Raw genomic sequence first — 22,462 nt, forward strand, 5'->3', positions numbered from 1 at the left:
ACATGTTGTCTATTGAGTACATACTGACAAGGTACACATATGTTGTCTAAGTACTGACAAGGTACACACATGTTGTCTAAGTATTGACAAGATACACATATGTTGTCTAAGTATTGACTATGTACTGTGTACTTGTATGTTGTCATCTGAATACTGTTGTCTCAAGAATGAAGATCCCATTGACACAGGCACAACTGAACAACAGTGTGCTGGAGATTAGGTGCCTGACTCTGAGGGTGGGGGTTCAAATCCCAGATGGTACTCAACCCAACAAAAGTACAAGAATCTGTACTTTACTAAGAAAGCGTAATCATATGTTACAACTGGACAATCAGATATCACTACAGGCTGATATAAGGCGTTGTCATACACACAGCCTGTGTCAGATCTAAGGGCACATGCTTAACATCTGGCGACATTTTACCAAGAAAAACCTTTACAGATATTCCCCATACAAGAAACTGAATCTCTACCTTGGTATAAACAACCTACTACTGAGGCTACCGGACCACCTATCATCCCTTAAGGACAGCAAGTACAGAAAGGGTTTGTGGTCTATGCTGAGCCTATGCTAGGTAGTTGCCAGATATCGACAGTGGTAGATGCCTCCACATCCTTAAGGACAGAACCCTGATTGGAAATGCCTCCAACTGATGCTGATGACAGGAGTATGCTGATGGACAATCCTGAAGGGACCAGCAGCAGGAAAGGTGGAACTGTCCTCATATGAGGGCTAGTGCCCCAGAGAATAAAGTACAAAATTGTGCTCATGTTCAGCGGTAAGATTTTGTGAAGTGACAAGATCTTTCTGCAATGCATTCCAAGGCCTTCTTGTGGAGGTATTGATTAAACGTCCTCCAAACCCTGGTGATATAACATGATTCTTCAGTATAATCAAAGCCAGCACTTTTAGTTCAACCGAACCCACCACTAAAGACCTTACTCTAATCTTGTTGCACACATTATTGAAGTAAAGGAGATATGAATATCCCCTTTCCCTAATGACTAAACAATAGATAGCAAACTCTTCTCATTGTGTTCACATCAAGGCCAAATGATGGTGGGTGTGGTTATCAATTAGCAATTTACTTCAGAGGAGTTTTCCCGAATCAATAGCTCATTGAGATACACTGAAGGATCGGGCTGCTGGTCACAGGAGATCAAGATAACTGGAATAGCTGGTTTTATATATGTATCACAGATTTGTTAACTGGGTCATTGGCAAGGACATCTATAGGATAACTACGGCATTGATCGGTGCCTACACGATGCCACGTTCATGATGCTCAAGTACGACTGTGATAATATCTCATATTTGCTGAGTGAGTTGATGGTGTTTCTTATACTCCAGTCAGAAATATGCCAGTAATATCACAACCGTTAATAAGTATTTTGTCTGTATTGTATGTTGTGTAAGACTGCGACCAGCAATATTCCAGCCACTTGACGGCAGAATGTCAAAAAGCAGATAAACCAGTTATGGAGGAGCAGCATCCCAAACAATCAGGGGGAAAATGAGTGAGTGAGTTTAGTTTTCCGCCACACTCAGCAATATTCCACCCATATGGCGCCGGTGTGTAAATAACTGAATCTGACCAGACAATCCAGTGATCAACAGCATGAGCATAGATCTGCACAATTGGGAACTGATGACATGTGTCAACCAAGCCAGCGAGCCTGACACCTTGATCCTGTTTGTTGCCTCTTACGACAAGCATGGGTTACTGAAGATCAATTCTAACCCGGATCTTCACGGGTCTCAGGGGAAGATGACACAGAATGGACCTTGTGTGATTGTATGACAAGCATAGCACCTAGGTCCCCATCCACAAAACGTTTGTAGCGCTACAACATTAGCCTATGGTACATTATAGAGTTAGGACAGGTGGCAGGGTTATGAACGCTTTGTGGTTTTGTGGATCGGGAGCCAGATCTATTTAGTCACCTTGTATGACAAGCATAGATTGCTAGGGACCTGCTCTAATCCAGAATCCCCCCACACATAATTCAGTCCAGGCCATACAGTGGTTGATTTAATGAGCAACCATCCACAACCTTGGTGTGTGATGACATCAAGTCACATGTGACACTATAAATCTAATCCTCCTCCCAAACATCTCTCCTGGCATGAGTGCAGCACCGCACACATCAAAGCATCATATCGAAAACCCTGCCAGATGAAAACACCCACTGAATACAATCCACAGTCTGACACTAACAGGATTTGAGTTGGTGAGTCGGGTATTAACAAGGATTTCAAGCGTATTTCAGTAACATCAAAGTGTGTCAGGTTGATGTGGAAGGAGAGCCTGACGTGTCAGCAGTAGATGTTGACCAGTTTGACAATAAAACCCAACACTACTGTGCTGTATCAGATGAAGAATCACAAACAGGGCAACTCTGGGATACCAGGTAACAACCATCCGCCAGTATATGTTGGAGGGATACAACTGTGAGGAGTGAGTGAGTGAGTTTAGTTTTACGCCGCACTCAGCAATATTCCAGCTATCTGGTGGCGGCCTATAAATAATCGAGTCTGGACCAGACAATCCAGTGATCAACAGCATGAGCATCGATCTGCGCAATTGTCAACTGTGAGGAGTTTCAGTCAAGGCTACCAGGCTCCTTCTCTCTAGTTGACATGTGATACTTAAGTGTCCATCCATCTTCCACTGTATGGTTCACAATGTGGTCAGGGATTTATTCTCACACTCATATTTGAAAAAATGGGTGCAAAATATAGACAATGGATTGCCAAAGATCCAGAAAATCCAATCCTATGCAAAGGAATGGATCCTACCATTTTATAATTTATACTTAAATGTATAATCTATACATCATCATTTAAACAAAAAATCGTCAAATTATTCATGATCTTCTTGGGTTTGTTCAAACTGGAGGAATTGTTCTAGAAGAGGATTCCATATCTATTATTAAACGCTGGAACATGTTCAGGTTTATGTTACATGTCACTGAGTACTGTATTCTGTTCTTGACATTTACATGGGAAACTTAACATAAAAAATTCACCTGGGACCCTACAATCAAAAGCTTGGAGTTCCCCGGGTGGCCGCAATAAATAGCCCCATGTAAATACAAATGTATTTTGTGCCTTGGGAATATTTCAATATGGAAGGACTTGAGGTAAGGTCTACATGGGGACAACCACCCTATTCCATGGGAGGACAGTGTGAAGCATCTCCACATACATTTATTATTGGTGGGGCTGTGCCACAGCAGTAGGCAACACACTGGTCATCGCAAGGTTTCATTCTATCATGCAAACACGTTGATTGGAACATGATGACCTCCACTTTAGGGGAACAAAATGAAGCTGATTTGGTGAAGGGATTGATTAATAGAAGTGAGAACTGGATCTGGGATTTGGGCTACAGTTCCACTATTGCTAGTATGGTGTCCGTGTTGAAGGGCGGGATGGAGCAGTTGTTTAAGACACCTTGGAACTGATGCCGATATTTAGGGAATGAATACTGAGGGTCTCGTGGACCAGTGCTGGGACCTGGGTACTTGTTGCTGTTTGCGGGGTTGGGTGTATAGTGTACATTTAGAGATTCTATGGTTGTATTTGTCATAAACCTGTACACAAGAACTGATAAATCAACTAATAAGTCAGCTTTCACAGACACCTAGAAAAAAAACACATCCTAAAATATCCCAATTAAACACAAAACGACAACTTGGCAATAAGACAAGATTGTCTAAATAAACTGCCAAATCTGGATTCTTTCATCCACGAAGTAACAGAATGAGACTTTTTTTAACATGATGTCAACCTACAGCAGGCATATGAATCTTTAAAAAAACACAACCAACCCCCGTTATAAACAAGACAATGATTAGATTGATAACATAATTCTGAATTCCAATCACCTTACTTCCTTAATGTGATGAAGGGTCATGATGAATCTATATGAACATGTGCTTGAGCTGTTGCCAGACACAATCAATACCACAAAATCAAGTAAAGAAACAACTGATTCCTTCATATTCCTACAGTTAATCTGCCAGGTCATGACAGTTTACAGTAATACAAAAGATTTTGGTGATCCTTAACAAGTTTTGAGTAGTACATATCCCCAGCCTTGCTACAATGTGAAATATTAATGAAATGTAACAACTTCTGTTATCTGTTCCGTTAAAACACTAAACATTTCTGGACAATAAAATCCTTTCCACTTGTAGTGACATTTATTGATACCAAGGCATGTTATATTCACCCAATGAACCTGTAGCACACAATGTAACAATAAAGAAGTCATTATACAAGAAAGCTTCAAGACTTCATGTTCTTTAAACTTCTAATTGACAATAAAAGACGTAATATCTATTCTACACTGAGATTAAGCCACTATTCACTAGAGTGTAATGTGTTGAAATTGGTTAGAATCATAACAGTTCAAATTTGTATGTTGCTAACACAGATCGTCAGTTCAAATACATGAGACAAACTGCCATACAGACTTCCCCTGACTTCAAACACAAATGCACCATATTACCCTTAAACAAGAAGACACTTAATGCTTTAATACAGCATCAATATTTATGACTTTTCGACCTTCTGTTACTTCAGATGAAAGTTTCAAAAAATATAAAAAAACTTAGAAATCCATCAATTTTTAGACAAATTCATCTGAAATATTATTTAATTTTTTTTTTTATTAATAATAATCTCACTTCAAACATGCACCTTCATAGGAATATAAGTTAAATAAATTAAGTATAAAAAAAGTTTACTTATTTTTATAAAGAATATTTCATCCAGTTTGGCTCAACAGTCTGTATCAACATTACATACAAACAAGATCTGTGATCGTGTGATGGGGTAAGTGAGAGGAGAGAGTCACATATCACACATATAAGCTCAATCTACAACCAAGGAGACACAAGTTGGGACACGTCAGATATAAGTATGCACCATCTAACATACCATCTTCACCTCCATTATTTGGGTCGTCGGAATGTTCATTTCGGTACCATTTGTCTAATGTGTCAAATAAAGTATGGAATAATTAGTTGTATATTGTCATGTGGAAAACAGTTTCATAAAGCACATGCTGTTGCATCCAGTAGTCATAGACTTGTTACTGTGTTGACAAGTTCTTTACAACACCTTTCATCAAAATTTTACTAAAAATTGCGCTTCGTCATTTCATATTAAGGTGGATCTAATATTTCCTACTGGATATCATTATGATTCCAAGAGGCTGCAACTTTTATATAATGCATCTAAGCTGTATAGGAACTGGAACATTGAATAATAATGAAGAACTGACGACTGGAAACAACAGCTTACCATATCTTGTGATAAAATAAAATTAAAGGGAAATACAGAACAAATTGTCAAATCAAGACAAAGAAGTTCAAACTTCAATGAAAATGACCAAAATATAGTGCTACGATCTGAATCATTCTCTAGCAGATGCAATACAAGCAACATTCCACACAACTGATTCTACTCACCAACAATACTGATGCCGAGACTTCTGCCAGGTTCCCGGACGAGCTCAACAGTGCGGGCTGGTCCCCAGGCGTGGTTGCCAGCTGCTGGGGACCCGTCAGATGCCAGGGACTTCTGTCGGGGTGACATCTGCTGGACCGTAGACAGCTGGACTGGGACCACCTCGGCTGGAGAGGCAGGGGCTGGAGATGGGGAAGATGGCGGGCTGACCGCTGATAGGGTCCTCCTAGGTGAAGATGATAATGTTGCACTGAAGAACAAAAATATCTTTACTCTGAAACCGTTTTCTAATTCAATTTATCTCAGATCAGCTTTGAGCACCAAAGATACTTCTGTTCTGGTCAAGACCCCAGGAAGTCAAGAAAGCAGACTTGGACACAATCTTCTTGACAAAAGGATGATTTGACAGCGCTGATAAAAATACATCAATTTGACAAAAACTATTTGTTTTATCATTTTATTGCAAAACTGCTCTTATTTTATTACAATCTTGACAAATAAGTTTAAATTAACTATTGCTTGTATTTTACTTGCCCAGTCTTGAATGAATTATAAGGTCAATGACCATTGCTGACCAAAACCGAAAACAATTAAGATATCCACATAGCTTCAACTCTAACCCATATGCCATGCAAATATGAGCTGTCACATTTAAAACGTGAAAAATATTTCCTCTCCGATAATGAACAACAATAATATCTTTTTATGTCAAAGTTTGAAACTGCTCCACAAATTATGTTTTATAACTAAAACAATAGAACTCTGAATTATTCAGTAAGGTCATCTGAGCATCCATTGTGTAATAGCCAAACTGCTGATCTTGCACAATTCCAGTTCACATGCGCAACAGGTTCATAATATGCAACATTGCAGATTCAAGCAGCAAAAGTAATTGATCTGGACGTAGTTCTTGTGTAAAATGCAACATAGCTCTGCCCACAGTAAAACGTTGTAATGAGATCGATATCAAATTTTCTCATGGCTTTCATGAACTTTATTTCTTGAAGGAAATTACTGCATTGGGAACAAAATCAAACAAACCAGGTCTCTGCTGGAAACACGATGAAGACATTTCCATTTTTCTGCATCGTTAGTTCAATTGGACACACAACCTTCAAATTTGAATGATTTTACCTTTGGGAATAGGAATCAAAGCTATTCTTCACCCTGCTATGGTTACCATTAACTACTGACTTGCATGCCCGACAACACTGCCACTTTCATCATACATGTTTTAAGGCTAAGATTTCCGGCAAATTATTCTAATGATTTAACAATGTAATATTCCCATCGAACCTGGATTGCAAGCGACAAGTCCACATACAAGAATTCACAACTGTGAACACATATGCAAAGATTAATAGTAAAAATACAAAATTTAAACAGTTAAATTCATGATGCATTGCTTCTTTCCTGAGAACAGGAAAACTTCAAAATGATAAGAAATGACAACCAATTCCAGCAAGCGGTATTTATAGCCATCATACATAAAGTAAACCAGTTGTTTTCAACTGTCTCATCCAGACACAAAACCAACAAAGAGGTGAGACGTGATGCAAGAACTGAAATGTTGAAGTGTTCAGATTGTCTGTCTGACAGAACGGTCATGCTGTACAGTAAAGGATCAGAGCTAGATGGACAGAAAGGAACAGACGTACAGAAGTACGGAACCTGTTCATACGTCTTGCGTCGCTGACACGTTTCTCCAGAAGCTGCCGCCTGCAAGTGGACAACTTCTTTAACACTACCATGCACTACTGTCCTCACTACTTATCAACAAACCATTCAAGCATGCAGCTGTCACTACACGGTCAGCAGATAAGCCACACATTCTTATTCTTTGGTTTATATAACTCTAAATATGATAAAATTACATTGAAAATAAATATTCAGCATGCAGTTTAAGTACTTAATTGGAATCTATTTGAATATTTCAATAGTCTAAGATTAATTATACCTTGTTTTGGAAAATTATTAAACTCCTGAGTTTGATCTGCCACTTTTGTCTTTGCAAAAATGTAATAGTAATACCCTCAAAATAGTGTTAAATACTCAAGTATTCATAGTTTCTACTGCGATACCACAGATAAATTAGTGATTCTGAGAAGGTTTTCAGGTCCTCCCTGTTGTAACAGTTTGAACAGTAATTTATTATTGTTGCATACATCTAATGAATAAATAGAGATTTGGTTGAAAACCATATTATCTATATCATATAAAGCTGCAGAGTTCTACAAAATAGTAACAATATAAAAGCTACATTTTACTTAAGTCCTATTTAAGGCCAGTGATATACTTACTGTCATGTGATGAAAATGTTCATTAGATGTCCTGATGCTTCATATTATTGAAACAATGCTACTTTTCTCTACTGAATAAAGGAAATGTTTTACCCTTGCTATGTAACTCAACACCAAGCAATATTCACACCATATGATAGCAACTTTCAATAATCCAGTTGGGATGAGTGAGTGAGTGAGTTTAGTTTTACGCTGCACTCAGCAATATTCCAGCTGTATGGCGGCTTTTTTGTAAATAATCGAATCTGGACCAGACAATCCTGTGATCAACAGCATGAGCATCGATCAAATTGGGATACGATGACATGTCAACCAAGTCAGCGAGCCTGACCACCTGATCCCGTCAGTCACCTCTTACGACAAGCATGGGTTACTGAAGATCAATTCTAACCCGGATCTTCATGGGTTGTTGGGATGAGATCAACCAGAGATTGATATGATGAACAACTGACCACACTGATGGGGTATGATGACACTTCATTAACCAGGTAGGCCATGTTTACCGTTAGGTTGCTGGGTATCTATTGTAACCTTCAATCCCCATGGGGCTTCTTTTGAGTACTATACAATAACTTTAATGACACATTTGGACATGATTTTCAATTTCTTTTGAGTGGTATATCACAACTTTTAATGACACATCTAGCCACAAACACTCACTGAACTTAATAAACACAATAGTCTGTTCATCCATTGGGATACATAAAGAAATGTCTGCATCTAGTCTTTTGTGTGATAGATGTACAATAGAAATAAATGCTTGTGTTTCCTGTGAGGCTCAAGTTGTAGTGATTGTTGATCTTCCACATGGTCCAGACTATTACGTCATGGCCCTGGAGTGTAATGAATGGTCTGTCCCATCCCTAGGACGACCAGGATCCACTGAGGCACATAAAATACATGCCAGCACATCACCTGACTGCATGTGATTATTATCTAGTTTCTTTTTAAGTCTGGCTAGTGTTTTTCTTTGTCCTCAAGGTGATCCTGTTCTGTGCACTGCACAGGTTAAAAAAGAAAGAGAAAAACCCATCAAACCGTCTTTGATTGAAAGTATGCTTATCTCAAATCCCTTATCAAGGTTTTGCATATTTTTAAAAAGTTTATCAGACAGGGTTTTTTTTCAAGAATTCTAACTTTACTTAATTTACGTAGGTTTTTTAATTGACCCATACCTCAGTGTACTTTTCTCCTATTTTTGCCTTGGACTATATTGCAGAGACTGATAATTAAGTTACTGAAAAAACCTGCACTGACAAAGTTAACAGAAACATCCACAGTAACAGAATACAGTTTGGGTCGTGTCCTGAATACCTAACTGAGGACTTCCAGAGCAGAGTGTGCAGTCTACCACTTGGGCTTGTCAAGTTCCTGACATACGAAGGTCAAATGTCAGTATCCTACTTGAAGAACTCTTGCTGCCTAAATGTTGTGCTTTCAATACAAGGACTTGAAATACAGTGACTAGGTTGTTTTGACCAGTGAGATGAGAATGCATTACCTTGGCGATGGCATACTGGGCTTATGAGAAGGGCTGCACTCAAGGCTGCGATTGGTCAGAGTTTCCTGGTAGGCTGCGACATCAGCACTTGGGATATAGGTGAAACTGAAATAGAGACAGACACATTAGCTGCGACATCAGCAGAAGATTGAAACCCTCCAACAAATTTTGGTGACACCACTAGTGGGAAGAACCATGAAGTTCCAGCTTCATTGGTCCAGTGGTTTGGGGTTTTGAGAGAATTTAGAGCTTGGACAAAGGTCAAATCAAGGTGAAAACATAACACAAAGCATAAAACTGAACATATTTATACACCACGATTATGGCTGTGCAAAAACCATTAATAGATATTTACTACTGCGGAAATGATGGTGGCACCTTAAAACCATTTGGTGTTATCACTCCGTGGTAACAAGCATGTGAAGTTTTTAGTTCAAAAGCTCAATGGTTTCTGAATATGATACTGCCAAAAACAATACATTTTGAGTCAATATTTCAGCATGGTGACAAAGGTCAAAATCAAGCCCAGACACCCACTCTCACTGTAAAACATAACAGATTTCTTTACACTTTGAACAAAACAAGCTCTGGTTTGCCTTGAAATAGCCTTCTTTATATAACTGCTACTTGAACGAAACATTGGGTGTCATCATACTGGGAAGAAAGTATGTGAAGGCTTATCTTCACTTGTCACTTCTATGGGGAAGATGTTTACAAACGAGGCTGACTCTGATGCAATTGTCGATGCCAGATGCCAGACAAAAGGGTCATGACAGTAGCTCAACTGACTTTTGATCAAAGCTAAAAACTAAAAGGTCCCACATACTTGAAAACATATCAATAAAAACATATTGACTCATTATAGCACATCATCACAACTCAAGATGGGTATCACAGAATAAAGTGAGCTTCTGTACCTCAACCACCACAAGTTAGCATTGATTTCTCCTTCCAGGGTACACTGACATACTACACAGATCCAAATCACTGAACCTCCCACTTGATCTATTTAGGCCATGATGTCTGCCAATTTAGGTTCTCTTGGACACAGCCAAACAAATTCCTACATCAAAATCATTTGTCTGCAAACAACCTTCATAACGATTACTGTTTAAAACAGTGACATGTATACATTAGTAACTTTACACTGGAACTATGACTGGTTGATCAGGAAATTAGTTAGTCAGGGTGATATAAATGGCATGATCTTGTCAATACTTACAGGTTTTCACTGTTTTATGAATACCTATTACACAAATGTTATAAATAACTATGAATATATATTTCATCTCAAATCACAGATGGAATTACACTGGGCCTTTGCTTTGCAAATGAATTAAGTTTTTTAGATCGTTTCATATGCATTTATGTTTCAGCTACAGTTATGATATGCAACTACAGGAGTAACGCTTTTGGGCACAGCTTGATGTTGATTATGAAATGGACAAAGCATGTTTGATATATACAGGACTGATTTATAAGGCAGATGCACTATTTCTGCCGATCATTTGAATACCCAGACGGGCAACTGCCTTGCTGATATATTCCCGCCATTAATCTGTCATCCCCCTACACAGGAGCTGCAAGAGCTCATGACTGAATGTAAGTATACACACTCATTGCAAACAGAATTCATCAATATTTCATGAACCTTCTTTCCACTTCAACAATGTATTCCCTTCGATTTCGTGAAAGAGGTCACAGCTATCAAAGAGACATGCTATTCCCATTCCATTAGAACCATTCTGAATGACTGCTAACATAGTGCAGCACATAAATCACCCACCATGTTGAAGAGAGTTTGAATATTAACTTCGCTTTGAACTGAAATATAATTTTAGTTAGCTTTATGCAAGAGTAATCACAGAAGAATTCCCAAAGAGTTTGTGGAATCCAGCATGGGTACATGGTACTGACAGAACTAGGGATCATTATCAAGGATCAGAATTAAAACCTGCAAATCCTGGCAATGCCAAGGGAAGCAACTCTACACAAAAAATAGTCACTTTGAGTTACCCATGCCTTCAACCCAGGCCATCTTTACAGAAGCGGATGGTATATCTTTAAGAGGCAGCTTTAGAAGATGCGTCGGTGAAGACAGAGCCGACTCAGTTGCTTTATTCTTTCTGTGCAGCAATTTGTACAGGTGCTGCTAATTACTTGATAAAGAAGGTACCAGCATCTGTACTTTTACACAGCAAAAATGATTAAAGAAGTGAACTCTGTTGGCAGCAGCTGGTGCAGATAAAGTGTGATGGTTTAGGTCACAAGGTGGTAGCATAGTTTGGTGGTGTTGATCGGGGGTAGTGGTGTTGATTGGGGGATAGTGGTGTAGATCAGGGGGGAGCTGATGGGGAGCTTACACTAGCTTAAACAGCATTTCAGTATTTCATGGTGTGTCAGCTAGATTTCAGAAGAAAACTCCAAGTGGTGCAAGTGTAAAACAATTATCACCTGTTAAAATCCATCCAAAATAGGTACGACATATGTAAATTCATAATCATTGTGAATCTGGCATTCAAAGCCCATGATTATTAGATTTGGCCTGACCAAAGGGAATGCCTGTACCTTAATTACAGGTGTTCATCTTAAGCCTTAATTACAGGTATCCATGATACGAAGAACAAGAGCATGGAGCAGAAAAATGCACAGTTAAAACACCAGCTGTATGCGGGTGGCACATGCACTGAAATAAAAACCACATATTTAATTACAGGTGTTCATCTTAAGCCTTAATTACAGGTATCCATGATATGAAGAACAAGAGCATGGAGCAGACAAATGCACAGTTAAAAAAACCACATATTTAATTACAGGTGTTCATCTTAAGCCTTAATTACAGGTATCCATGATACGAAGAACAAGGGCATGGAGCAGACAAATGCACAGTTAAAACACCAGCTGTATGCGGGTGGCACATGCACTGAAATAAAAACCGCATATTAAATTTCAGAATACTGTCCAATTTACAAAGCAATCATAATTATCGAGATGGTACATTTCATCTGAAATCAGCCAATTTTATAACTTTTTATATCTGCACGTCACCATCTGTCCAGAAGGCAAGGTGTTTGTATTGAGAGGGTTTCACAGTAGTTATATACAGTTGAACTTATGTCAGTGTCACCAAGGTAAAGTATGTTAACTGGTTCAATGCAAAATAATGACAAATCCATTGAACCACCTAGCTGGAAATCGGTACCTGTTAGAATGAGACTGTGAAGCACCTATTAAGTACCTTACTGGAGCTTGGGATGTATACTCCACAGGAAGCTGAGAATGAAATAATTCTTCACACTAATCCATTAACAATAATTTAGTACTTTGAGCTAATGCAATTTCAGTGGCACTGCTATTATAATTATTATTATGATTGACGTTAATATTAATAATTTGATTTCTGTTGCCCAAGTGCAATAATTGACACCCTGCCCCAAAATTAGTATTATTAGACATGCAACAACCTAAGCTCTTGATCCAGACAGAGAGATACTGCGCTCAAGGCTTTCAGATGGAGATTCAGAAATGTCGTCATTAAATTCTATCCGTGCTTCAGTTACACCATGACACATTCCCCTTGGTCTCTTCCAGCCTGGAGATTGGTGTTTGCACTGTGATAAGCATACCCATGTCAACATCATTCCACAGAGATGTCCTATCCCTTGGTCAGGTCCAAGTCAGGCCTACCACAGCATCCAGATCACTAACACACAAGTTTCTAGAACTTGCTTTTTGCTTTTAGCAATATTCCAGCAATATCAAGTTGGGTGACACAAGAAACAGACCTCACACATTGTACCAAGGAGGTCAGTGGGTGGGCTGGGTTTTACGCCGCTTTTAGCAATATTCCAGGACAACTTTAACCACTTACTGAGGGACTGGCCTTTTATTATTGTGTGGGATGACAGTTCCTTTTTCCAAATATGTAAACTAAAACTTTGAACAAGCCAAGGACAGCAAAATGTGATACAATCTGAAGAGCAATTCCAGGAATATCACGCCGGGGTGACACCAGAAATTGTACCCATGTGGGGAATCAAACCCAGGTCTTCGCCGTGACGAGACAATCCATTAACTGCTAGGTTACCCAACCACCCCACCAATGAGGGGAATTGAACCGGGTGTCTGGTGAGGTGAAATTGGGTTTAACATCGCGCTGGAGAATATTTCGCTCATATGACGACGTGCATGCGTGTGTATGTGTATGTGCGGCTGCTTGTACTAGCCCAGACCGAAGCTGGTTTTATAGTGCTAGCCCACTGAGATACCATGCCGCAGTGAAGCATGAATACCCCACTTCGACACATTATACTGACTCCGAGCCGACCAGTCCTTGTTGTACCCATTAATGCCGAGCGCCAGGCAGGGACCAACAAGTACCATATTTTAACGTCTATTTGGTACCGGGTGTCTGTTACAATGAGTAATCACTTGAACTACTCGGCTACCACAACACCCCTCCTTTGTCAAGAAAACTATTACACATAATCTTTTATTGATTAAGGCACTTACAAAAACTACTCAAAGACATATCAGATCACATGACTGAGGTTAATCTGTCCTGCCATGATATTACTTTGGTAACATGAAAGATGTGGTTGTGCTTTAGTTATTTTCAGTAACATACTTAATGGAACAGTCATGAGTGAACTGAACAAATGGACATGTTAAATGGAATATTGATTGCTCCATCAACCAACTTAAACATGTCAAAATTCATACTGTACCCAAATACAATGTATATACAATGCAGTCACTGGACACAATAAATGAATAAATGAGTGAGTGAGTGAATATGGTTTTTCGCAGCATTTAGCAATATTTCAGCAACATCACGGCAGGGGACACCAGAAATGGGCTTCACACACACATTGTACCCAAGTGGGGAATCGAACCCTTTGGGCCTTTGGCATGACAGGCGAACACTTTAACCACTAGGCTACCCCACTGCCCCAAATGAATAAATGAAGGATATGAGATACAAACAATTGACTTTAGTTCAAACATACAATATTTAAAGCAATCATGAAATATTTTAATGATTAATTTTCATCAAAGATGGAAAATTTAAAAAAACAACAACATTCAAATGTAACAAGGACTGACTAATAGGTAGTACTATGACATGTATCTATGAAACAGTTCATATAGTTACTTAGAATGTCGACAAACCTTCCCACAGCCCTTAAACTATTAACAAAGTGATCTAAATGTTTCAAAGAATATGTATGTGCAGTAATGTGCCACCATCCCATGGCGTCTGAACCTATCCTCGAAACAATTTCTGTACAAACAACCCAAACCAAATAACAAAATAATCGAGCACTGCAACAAACCGCTCCCATGATCAATGCAGCTCAGACAGACATCTTGTATTTTAACTTATCCATGAAGACAAGTCTCACCTCAACTCAAGATATAGGAAAGTGTATTCAGTCAGCTAATCCGCATCAACAGCGCCGATTTGCTAATCCCTGTGGTGCACAGAAACAGAGTGGCTTGCCGTGTCAACGCGCCATTATCTTTCAGTATCAGCTGTGTCACGGAAAACATCCAGAACCCACTGCATACCAAAATTAACTGTTTTCTTGCATAATCAGCCCTTTGGAGATGGCAGTGGACTGATTTTTCCTTGTGCTGGAAGGAAATGAAGTGAAGACTCTTCTGGGGCAATGGATCTACTCCATGATAGGGGCAGCCAGCCACTGTAGGAAGCGTGAATGGTGTCTAATTCTACATGAGGAAAATCAATGATACTGCTCCTACATCATGTGGCCAACCTGAAGAATTCAGCAGGCAGGCGGTGCCGTTCTCCTAATTTACCAATACTGGAAATACAGGACTGCCACAGAGCAGTGCCATGCAAGCTTCATTCCTAGCATAGATGATAAATGGGGGATGATGGCACATACTGGTTCCATATCCAAGCCAGACCATATTGACCTTTGATAAAATGCTCTCTCATAAACATTGCATAAACTTGAAAAGCAATTTATCATTGGGAATATGTTTTTTTATTCAGGTTTTGGTAAATGATATGTTTATGAGGAGTAAGTACAATGGTGTGTCTGGACTGGAGTGAGTGAGTGAGTTGGGTTTCATGTGGCATTGAACAGTATTCCAGTTATATCACACCTGTCTGGTCTGGCAGACAATTATGGGATATATTGTCTGGAGTGGTCAATGTGGCCTTGAGACTTCTTGACCCAACAACCGCCTCCGTGGTGTAGTGGTTAGAGCGTCCGCCCGGAGAGCGGAAGGTCGCGGGTTCGATCCCCGACTGCGTCATACCAAAAGACGTTAAAATATGGTACTTGTTGGTCCCTGCCTGGTGCTCAGCATTAATGGGTACATCAAGGACTGGTCGTCTCGGAGTCAGTATAATGTGTCTGAGTGGGATATTCATGCTTCACTGCGGCATGGTATCTCAGTGGGCTAGCACTATAAAACCAGCTTCAGTCTGGGCTAGTACAAGCAGCCGCACATTCACATACACACGCATGTACGTCGTCATATGAGCGAAAATGTTCTCAAGCACGACGTTAAACCCAATTTCACCTCGCCTTGACCCAACATGGAATTTATAAGAATGAGTGAGTTAGGTATAAACCACTTAAAATTCAACTGAGTGAAAGTGGCCGCTTTATATCATGGAGGGGACACCAGAAATGGGTATCACGCTTCGTAACCATTTGTGGAATTGAACCTGAGTCTTTGGTGTAATGCCTGAAGGCTTTAACAAGTACACTACCCCAGCGATCCTAAAGCCACCTGCAGTATCATAGGGGATCATTTAGCAATATTCCAGCAATATCACGGCGGGGAACACCAGAAATGGGCTTCACACTTTGTACCCATGATCAGCATTCAGGCTTTGACCACAAGGCTAAAAGACACAGTTGTCTTTCTTTACTTACATTTATTTTTATTTTTGATGTTTTATTTACCTGGTCTCTAACAGGATTTCACCTAACAAGCTGCTCTTGGCACTGAACACGTCTTTGGTTGTAAACAAATGAGGTACTATTGGCAATGGGACCAAGGGCTATTTCTCAATTTGTGCTGGCCTGACATTTATAGGCACCTTGAGGCAGTTTCCTGGTAAGGTCTTCGCCTATAGCGATGCCAGAAGGTGTAGCTGCTGCACACAAAATCACCAGATCTGTGAAAACACATTGACTCTTGAACTGTGCCAGTAGGTTAAGCTCTAAATGGTACACGAACATGCCATTAGGGAACTTGTCGGGGAAAATGAAAATATGTTTTAGAGAATAATTATTTGGCAAAGAGACTTTTTAAGGAAAGGTCTTGACAAAGGATCTGAATGGAATATAATTTTTATCAAAGTAAAGAGATTTAATGACACTAATGTCATATAAACTGTGATGACAAGATGACTAACTGCTGTAATTTAATACTTATTTAATATTTAATACTTAGTGGAATTAGCACATCACAAAAAGCAGTTATTTGTGACTCAGACCACTGGGTTTTGTTTTTTTGTTTTGTTTATTTTTTTATTGTCATCAAATATTCTGCTCCATACATAACAGACCAAACACCAATACAGGAATGTGAGAAATTGAACAATAAAATCCATGTTATTTTATCACCCTATGATACACTGATATTCAAATATCAATAATAATAGGATTCTAATGGAACCACGGGCATTTAGGTAGCCCAGAGGTTCACATCACGCAATCAGGCTGGGGTTCGGTTCTCAACATGGCCACAATCTGCAAAGCCTATTTCTAGTGTTCCCCCTTCCATGGTGTTGCTAGAATATTGCTAAAGGAGCACCATATTTACTTCCATCAAGGCAAATATATTAAGAAACTTGAAAGGTATTAACAGTGTAATCTATAATGCTTGTGTAGTTTAATTGTCAACTGAACTGTCTTAATGGTTTAGGGAGAAATTGAAAGTGCGACATACTGATGTATGGACTTGCAGGGGGTTAAACAAAAGGTGGTCTAGAAGTATATTTGTTTTTACAGCATATGCATCTTTCCAGAATGAAAAATGATTTCAGTAAAACTTGAAGTCAAAAGCCAAAATGAGATCAAATATATATATTTTAATATCACAAAACAGTCATTACAAACCATTACTATTACAGAGCTACCTTATCAGTTTGCGAATCAATCAGTTTTCAATTCTCAATTCTTGTTAGATTCCAACTTCTCCAACTTGCCAAACAAAATCTATTACCCTTCGTGACAAACAGCCACAAATACGTTAAGACCGAGCCAAGCCTCCCTGTCAGTATTCCCCGAGCCAGCCCTCTCCGTTAATACACCTCCAAGTCATCCCTCCCCACCAAAACCCTCTACAAGTATTTGAGTACTTTCTCATTGGGTGGCCATCAGCTAGTCCAAGACGCCATTACCTCCACTGACCTACAGCTAATTTTTCTAATGGACTCCCAAACCAAGGTCAGCAAGACCGTAGAGGAAAACCCAAACATCTCTCCCTGGAAGCTCATCTTCCCGGCTCTGCTTAAACCAGCCAGATTAGAACATTCCACCGATTCCACTCGGGCAAATAAAAGCCCAGCGTTGGATATTGACTTGGAGTGTTTAAGACTTCGGAGGCAGTCTGGGCCTTGGGTCATGGGAACAACGATGACGGACAGATGAGGGGAAGTTATATCCCCATCAGGCCATGTCTGTAGGGGAACTGGAACTATTTCTCTCATCTAGCCTTTGATTTCCTCAATCATCTGGGTGGGTTTTATTTCGTTGTCCTTCCACTCATGGTCAACAGAACGGAATCAGAGTATGGTTTTGGTATCTTTGGCTAAGAAATCGTTAACCATGAAAGCGAGATAGATTGAATATCTGCTTGGACTGACCATGTTCCCCAAATCAACTGACAAAGCAAATTCATCAAGCTATGATTTGAAATTGATACCTGAAGGATCATCGGGTCTGGACGATAGATATATCTCCTTATGACCATATACAAAGGTTGTCATTACCATTTAATCCTTATGGTTGGGTGCCCATGTTGTCTCTGGTGTTCCATTTCACTGTTTCGAGTTGCATCCCTTAGCTTACTAACAAATCAAATTGCGTTTGCAAAATCTTCAGCATTGAAGGAAAAATATCAGGTTTCTCAAAAGAATCCATCTTTTCAATTCATGCAAAATACATGTACAATCAATTTATTTTAAAATAAACTTTCTAAACTTTACATAATTTGTAGAAAACCTATCTATTTGTGTAAAGAAGAAGAAAAAAGTAACTGGACAATTTCAACAAAATCTTCCTTTCATTAAAACTGCTCTGTTCTCATTTCACCACATTCTTGAATTGTGAACTTGACTCTTTTGAGAATTGTTCTGCATAGAAAGTATAGAATACAAGGAACAACAGATCACTCAAAACAACAACTTGATTATCGTCCTGAGGAAAGTAATTTGCAAACAAAAATATCATCCATGTATCAATCCCGATCTGATTTCTCCGTTTCTATTCACAGTTTTTCGATGACAGAATAATCAGGTGATGTCCTCTAAGATGGACAAGAACTGTGGTATTTCCCGATATTCCACCAGAAATGGCAAATTCAATCCAATCTTTGCATTTTTCCCCGGAATCTGCTCTCCCACTAAAGTGATGACTTGTTTCCAGCAGGATCTTGCTGTGATGCTGATTGCATAGATTCCTTCAGGAAGATAATTATCAATGAAATGTCTTTATTCTGAGACTTTCTTCACAATTCCTTGTCAGTATATCCATTATCCAGTAAAACCTCCAAACCATTACCCGTTTACTGGACAGATCTAGCCACTGTCCTCGAGCAATTAATCCACCAGTGTCAAATATATTTACCGTTTTTCAGTGACAACTTAGTTTAATTGCCTAACAAATCTAACCACTCAACCATCAACAAGAGATCCAAACTTTGTGTCTACAAACTCTTCAAGCCTCCCCTCACCAAACAAGCCACCACTCACTGAACAAACTGCCTATCACCAAACAAACTCAGCAAACCCCATGTCAACCTTCATTAAACAGGTCAATCCTCACCAAACAGGTCAACCCTCACCAAACAGGTCAACCCTCACCAAACAGGTCAACCCTCACCAACAAGCCACCACTCACTGAACAAACTGCCTATCACCAAACTCAGCCACCCCATCAACCTTCTTAAACAAACAATCCTCATCACCAAACAAGCTCACAGCCAACCCCACCAAACAGGTGTCACCAACAAGCCACCCACTCACTGAACAAACTGCCTATCACCAAACAAACTCAGCCAAACCCCATGTCAACCTTCACCAAACCAGCCAATCCTCACCAAACCAGCCACCCCACCCCTTACCAAACCAGCCACCCACCCCTTACCAAACCAGCCATCCTCATCATCATTCATCATGTAAGCCACCCCTCACCATACAATAAGTGAGTGAGTGAGTATGGTTTTACACTGCTTTTTGCAATATTCCAGCAATATCACGGCTGGGGACACCAGAAATGGGCTTCACACATTGTACCCATGAATCAAACCCGGGTCTTCGGCATGACTAACCACCCCCCTCTAATAAACCACCCTTTTCCAGAACGCTTTTAACCACTAGGCTACCCTCCCACCACCCCTCTAATACAAGCCACCACCCCCTTACAGAACAAGCTATTTCTCACCAAATGAGTCTACCCTACCCAAACAAGCCACCTTTCACCAAACAAGCCACCCTTCACCACACCCTTCAACAAACAAGCCACCCTTCACGACACCCTTCACCAAACACAAACACTCAATCCTCCATCCAAGTGCAACACCATAGGAACCAATACAGAACAATAAGTTGGCCAGCCTTCAAACAAACACTGCAAAGTTATAACAAATTTTGCAGAAGAACCTAAACAGAATCCAATATCTTCCAACCCCAGGAAGACTTCTCAATAGAATATTGTAAAACCAATCATTCCAATATTTCACATGAGACCCAAAAATAGCATCCCTATCTCGCACCCCTCCCATGTCCCCCACCCCCGACTTAATCACAAAGTGACATTAGTCGTTTACTGCTTGTCTGAAGCATGGATCCCGATATACACCACTAAGTCCGTGTTCTGACAACCTGATAGATTTTTCTCGGAAACTTCCCAGTGTTCATAGCATTTTGACCAGACTGACGGACAAGCACTTAAATTAAATTGTTGGCAGGTTGATGCCAATATCGTTGGTATTGATTTTTTCCTCGACCGAGTGTGCATACTAAGTGTAGGTGATGGTAAGGTCGTCTAACCACCAGTTATCTCCCTTACAACACAACACTGACGGAAACCACAAACCACGTTGTGATTTTATGTCACCAAAACACACTGAGAACAGATCATTTTATCGTCTGTCAAAATTTATATGTTCAAGAAAAGGGTGAGAAAAATCAATCTTGCCTGATGTTGTACAGAAGAAGAAAAGAATATGCTTGATGTCTTGAATAATTGTGTTGTGTGAAAACATAATTGTAGTATCCTCCTTTCAGAGATGTTTGAAAACAGTATTTAGCACAGTACTGTTTCAGCAATCTCTTACCATTCCAACTTTTTACCAACTGACATTTTCTACACAATTCATCAGCAGCTCTCTAAATGGAAAGAAGATTATATCTATATATCTTGTTAATTAGTTCATGTCAATTAGAGTTGGTCACTGCAGCTACCTGGATTAATATCGTCCTCTGTGTAATGAATGAAATCACTGAGGTGTCTCAAATAGATTGGGGAAGTTGGCCGGGCAAGCTGATGAGTATTCAGTCAATCAGTATCGCCATCACCGCAGACCATCTTAAGATGGTTACTTTAGCTCAGTAAGCTTAGACTGCTGTAAGTTTTTCATGGGAGAATCAGACTTTGACTTACTCAAGTCCAGTCAGAGCTCTACTTACACTGGGTCAAACAACAAGGTTATGAGCTACACATACGGTGATGTGAAATATGTTCAAGATTGTTGTATATATACTACCCATCAAACGTTTAGACTCACTAGTGTAAATATAGCCACTTTCTTCAGGCAACTGTTCTAAACTAGATTTTGCTAAATATTCCATGCTGTTTAAAGGTACTGTTTACACATGAACTGATGCATTGTAAAACAAATTTATAACGTTGAAAAATATATTTTTATGAGTTCAATAAATCATGAAACTCAGTGAAAATTGGCGAATTCTTAACAAAACTTTGCACCAAAACGCAGCTGTTCATATGCACGATATTTGCAAATGCTTTTCAGAAAATTGATGCATGATCCTCGTGCAATTCATCTGCATAAGGTTTGCAGATGGTTCCCCTAAGTTAGTGGAGAAATTCATCTTTGATGTAACCGTATATATATATACATAACATATAGTGAGTGCTTCAAGTGAGTCTAATAAACTTTTGATATGGGTAGTAATAGGAGCAGGGGGCATGTGTGTGTGTGTGTCTGTGTCTGCATGTGCATCTGCGTATGCATGTATGCTTGTATGCACAGACTTATGCCAGATTATGTCTAAGTAAGATACCATGTCGCAGTTGAACATGAATACTTTACTTAGACATAGTACACTGACCCCAAGCCAACCAGTAATTGTTTCATCTCATTGATGCTGAGCACTAGAGAAGGACACATAATATACTATCTTTTAACTTTTGGTAGAATAAGATCCTTTAACTTTTGGTATGACACAGTGGAGAATCAAATCACTGTCCTTCTACTTTCTGAGAATAGTAATAAATAACCAGCCAGTAAATAGTTACTATCGAGCATGTACAAAATGTTGATCCTTTTCCCAACTGTCATCTCAATCATTTGGTCCAGAAGTAAGAGTCCCCAAACCAATGTATTTACATCTTGCTGTAAATGGTGTAAAATAACATATAAAAAAAACCGGAAAAAGTTGTGATTGACTGAAATGGCGAGTGAATGAATGTTATTTTATGCCCAGTGGCTACAGTATAAAGATCCATCCCACCAAAAAATTAGCAACAAAAATGAACTCCTCAAAGGAAGTTAGGGATATGGCATGACAGATTAACTGAAGTGATATGAGAGAATTGAGAGTTCTTTAACATCTTTTGAGTAGTATTGTACTGGAGGATACGCTATGTTATGACAAGCATTAGGTACCGTATATTACCGTCTATAGTATAAGCCAACCCCATAGATAAGCCGACCCCCAAACTTGAC

At 39.4% G+C, this 22,462-nt stretch overlaps 1 protein-coding gene across 15 annotated transcripts in view; it reads right to left on the reverse strand.

The window, feature by feature from the left end:
* LOC124276345 (multiple PDZ domain protein-like) overlaps positions 1-22,462 on the reverse strand; it is a 170,896-nt gene that overhangs the window by 59,252 nt on the left and 89,182 nt on the right. For 12 of the 15 annotated variants that reach the window (XM_046711990.1, XM_046711987.1, XM_046711984.1 and 9 more), the window contains 3 exons: positions 9,281-9,385; positions 7,151-7,198; positions 5,482-5,729 (listed from right to left, as the gene is read on the reverse strand). In XM_046711990.1, the coding sequence (XP_046567946.1) occupies positions 5,482-5,729; positions 7,151-7,198; positions 9,281-9,385 (401 nt within the window). The remainder of the gene's footprint in view (positions 1-5,481; positions 5,730-7,150; positions 7,199-9,280; positions 9,386-22,462) is intronic. The other 3 variants (XM_046711983.1, XM_046711986.1, XM_046711985.1) reach the window with 3 other exon arrangements.

The sequence above is a fragment of the Haliotis rubra genome, unplaced genomic scaffold (assembly GCF_003918875.1).
Source record: "Haliotis rubra isolate DU_JTF1 unplaced genomic scaffold, ASM391887v1 Scf208, whole genome shotgun sequence".
NCBI classification, from domain to species: Eukaryota; Metazoa; Mollusca; class Gastropoda; order Lepetellida; family Haliotidae; genus Haliotis; species Haliotis rubra.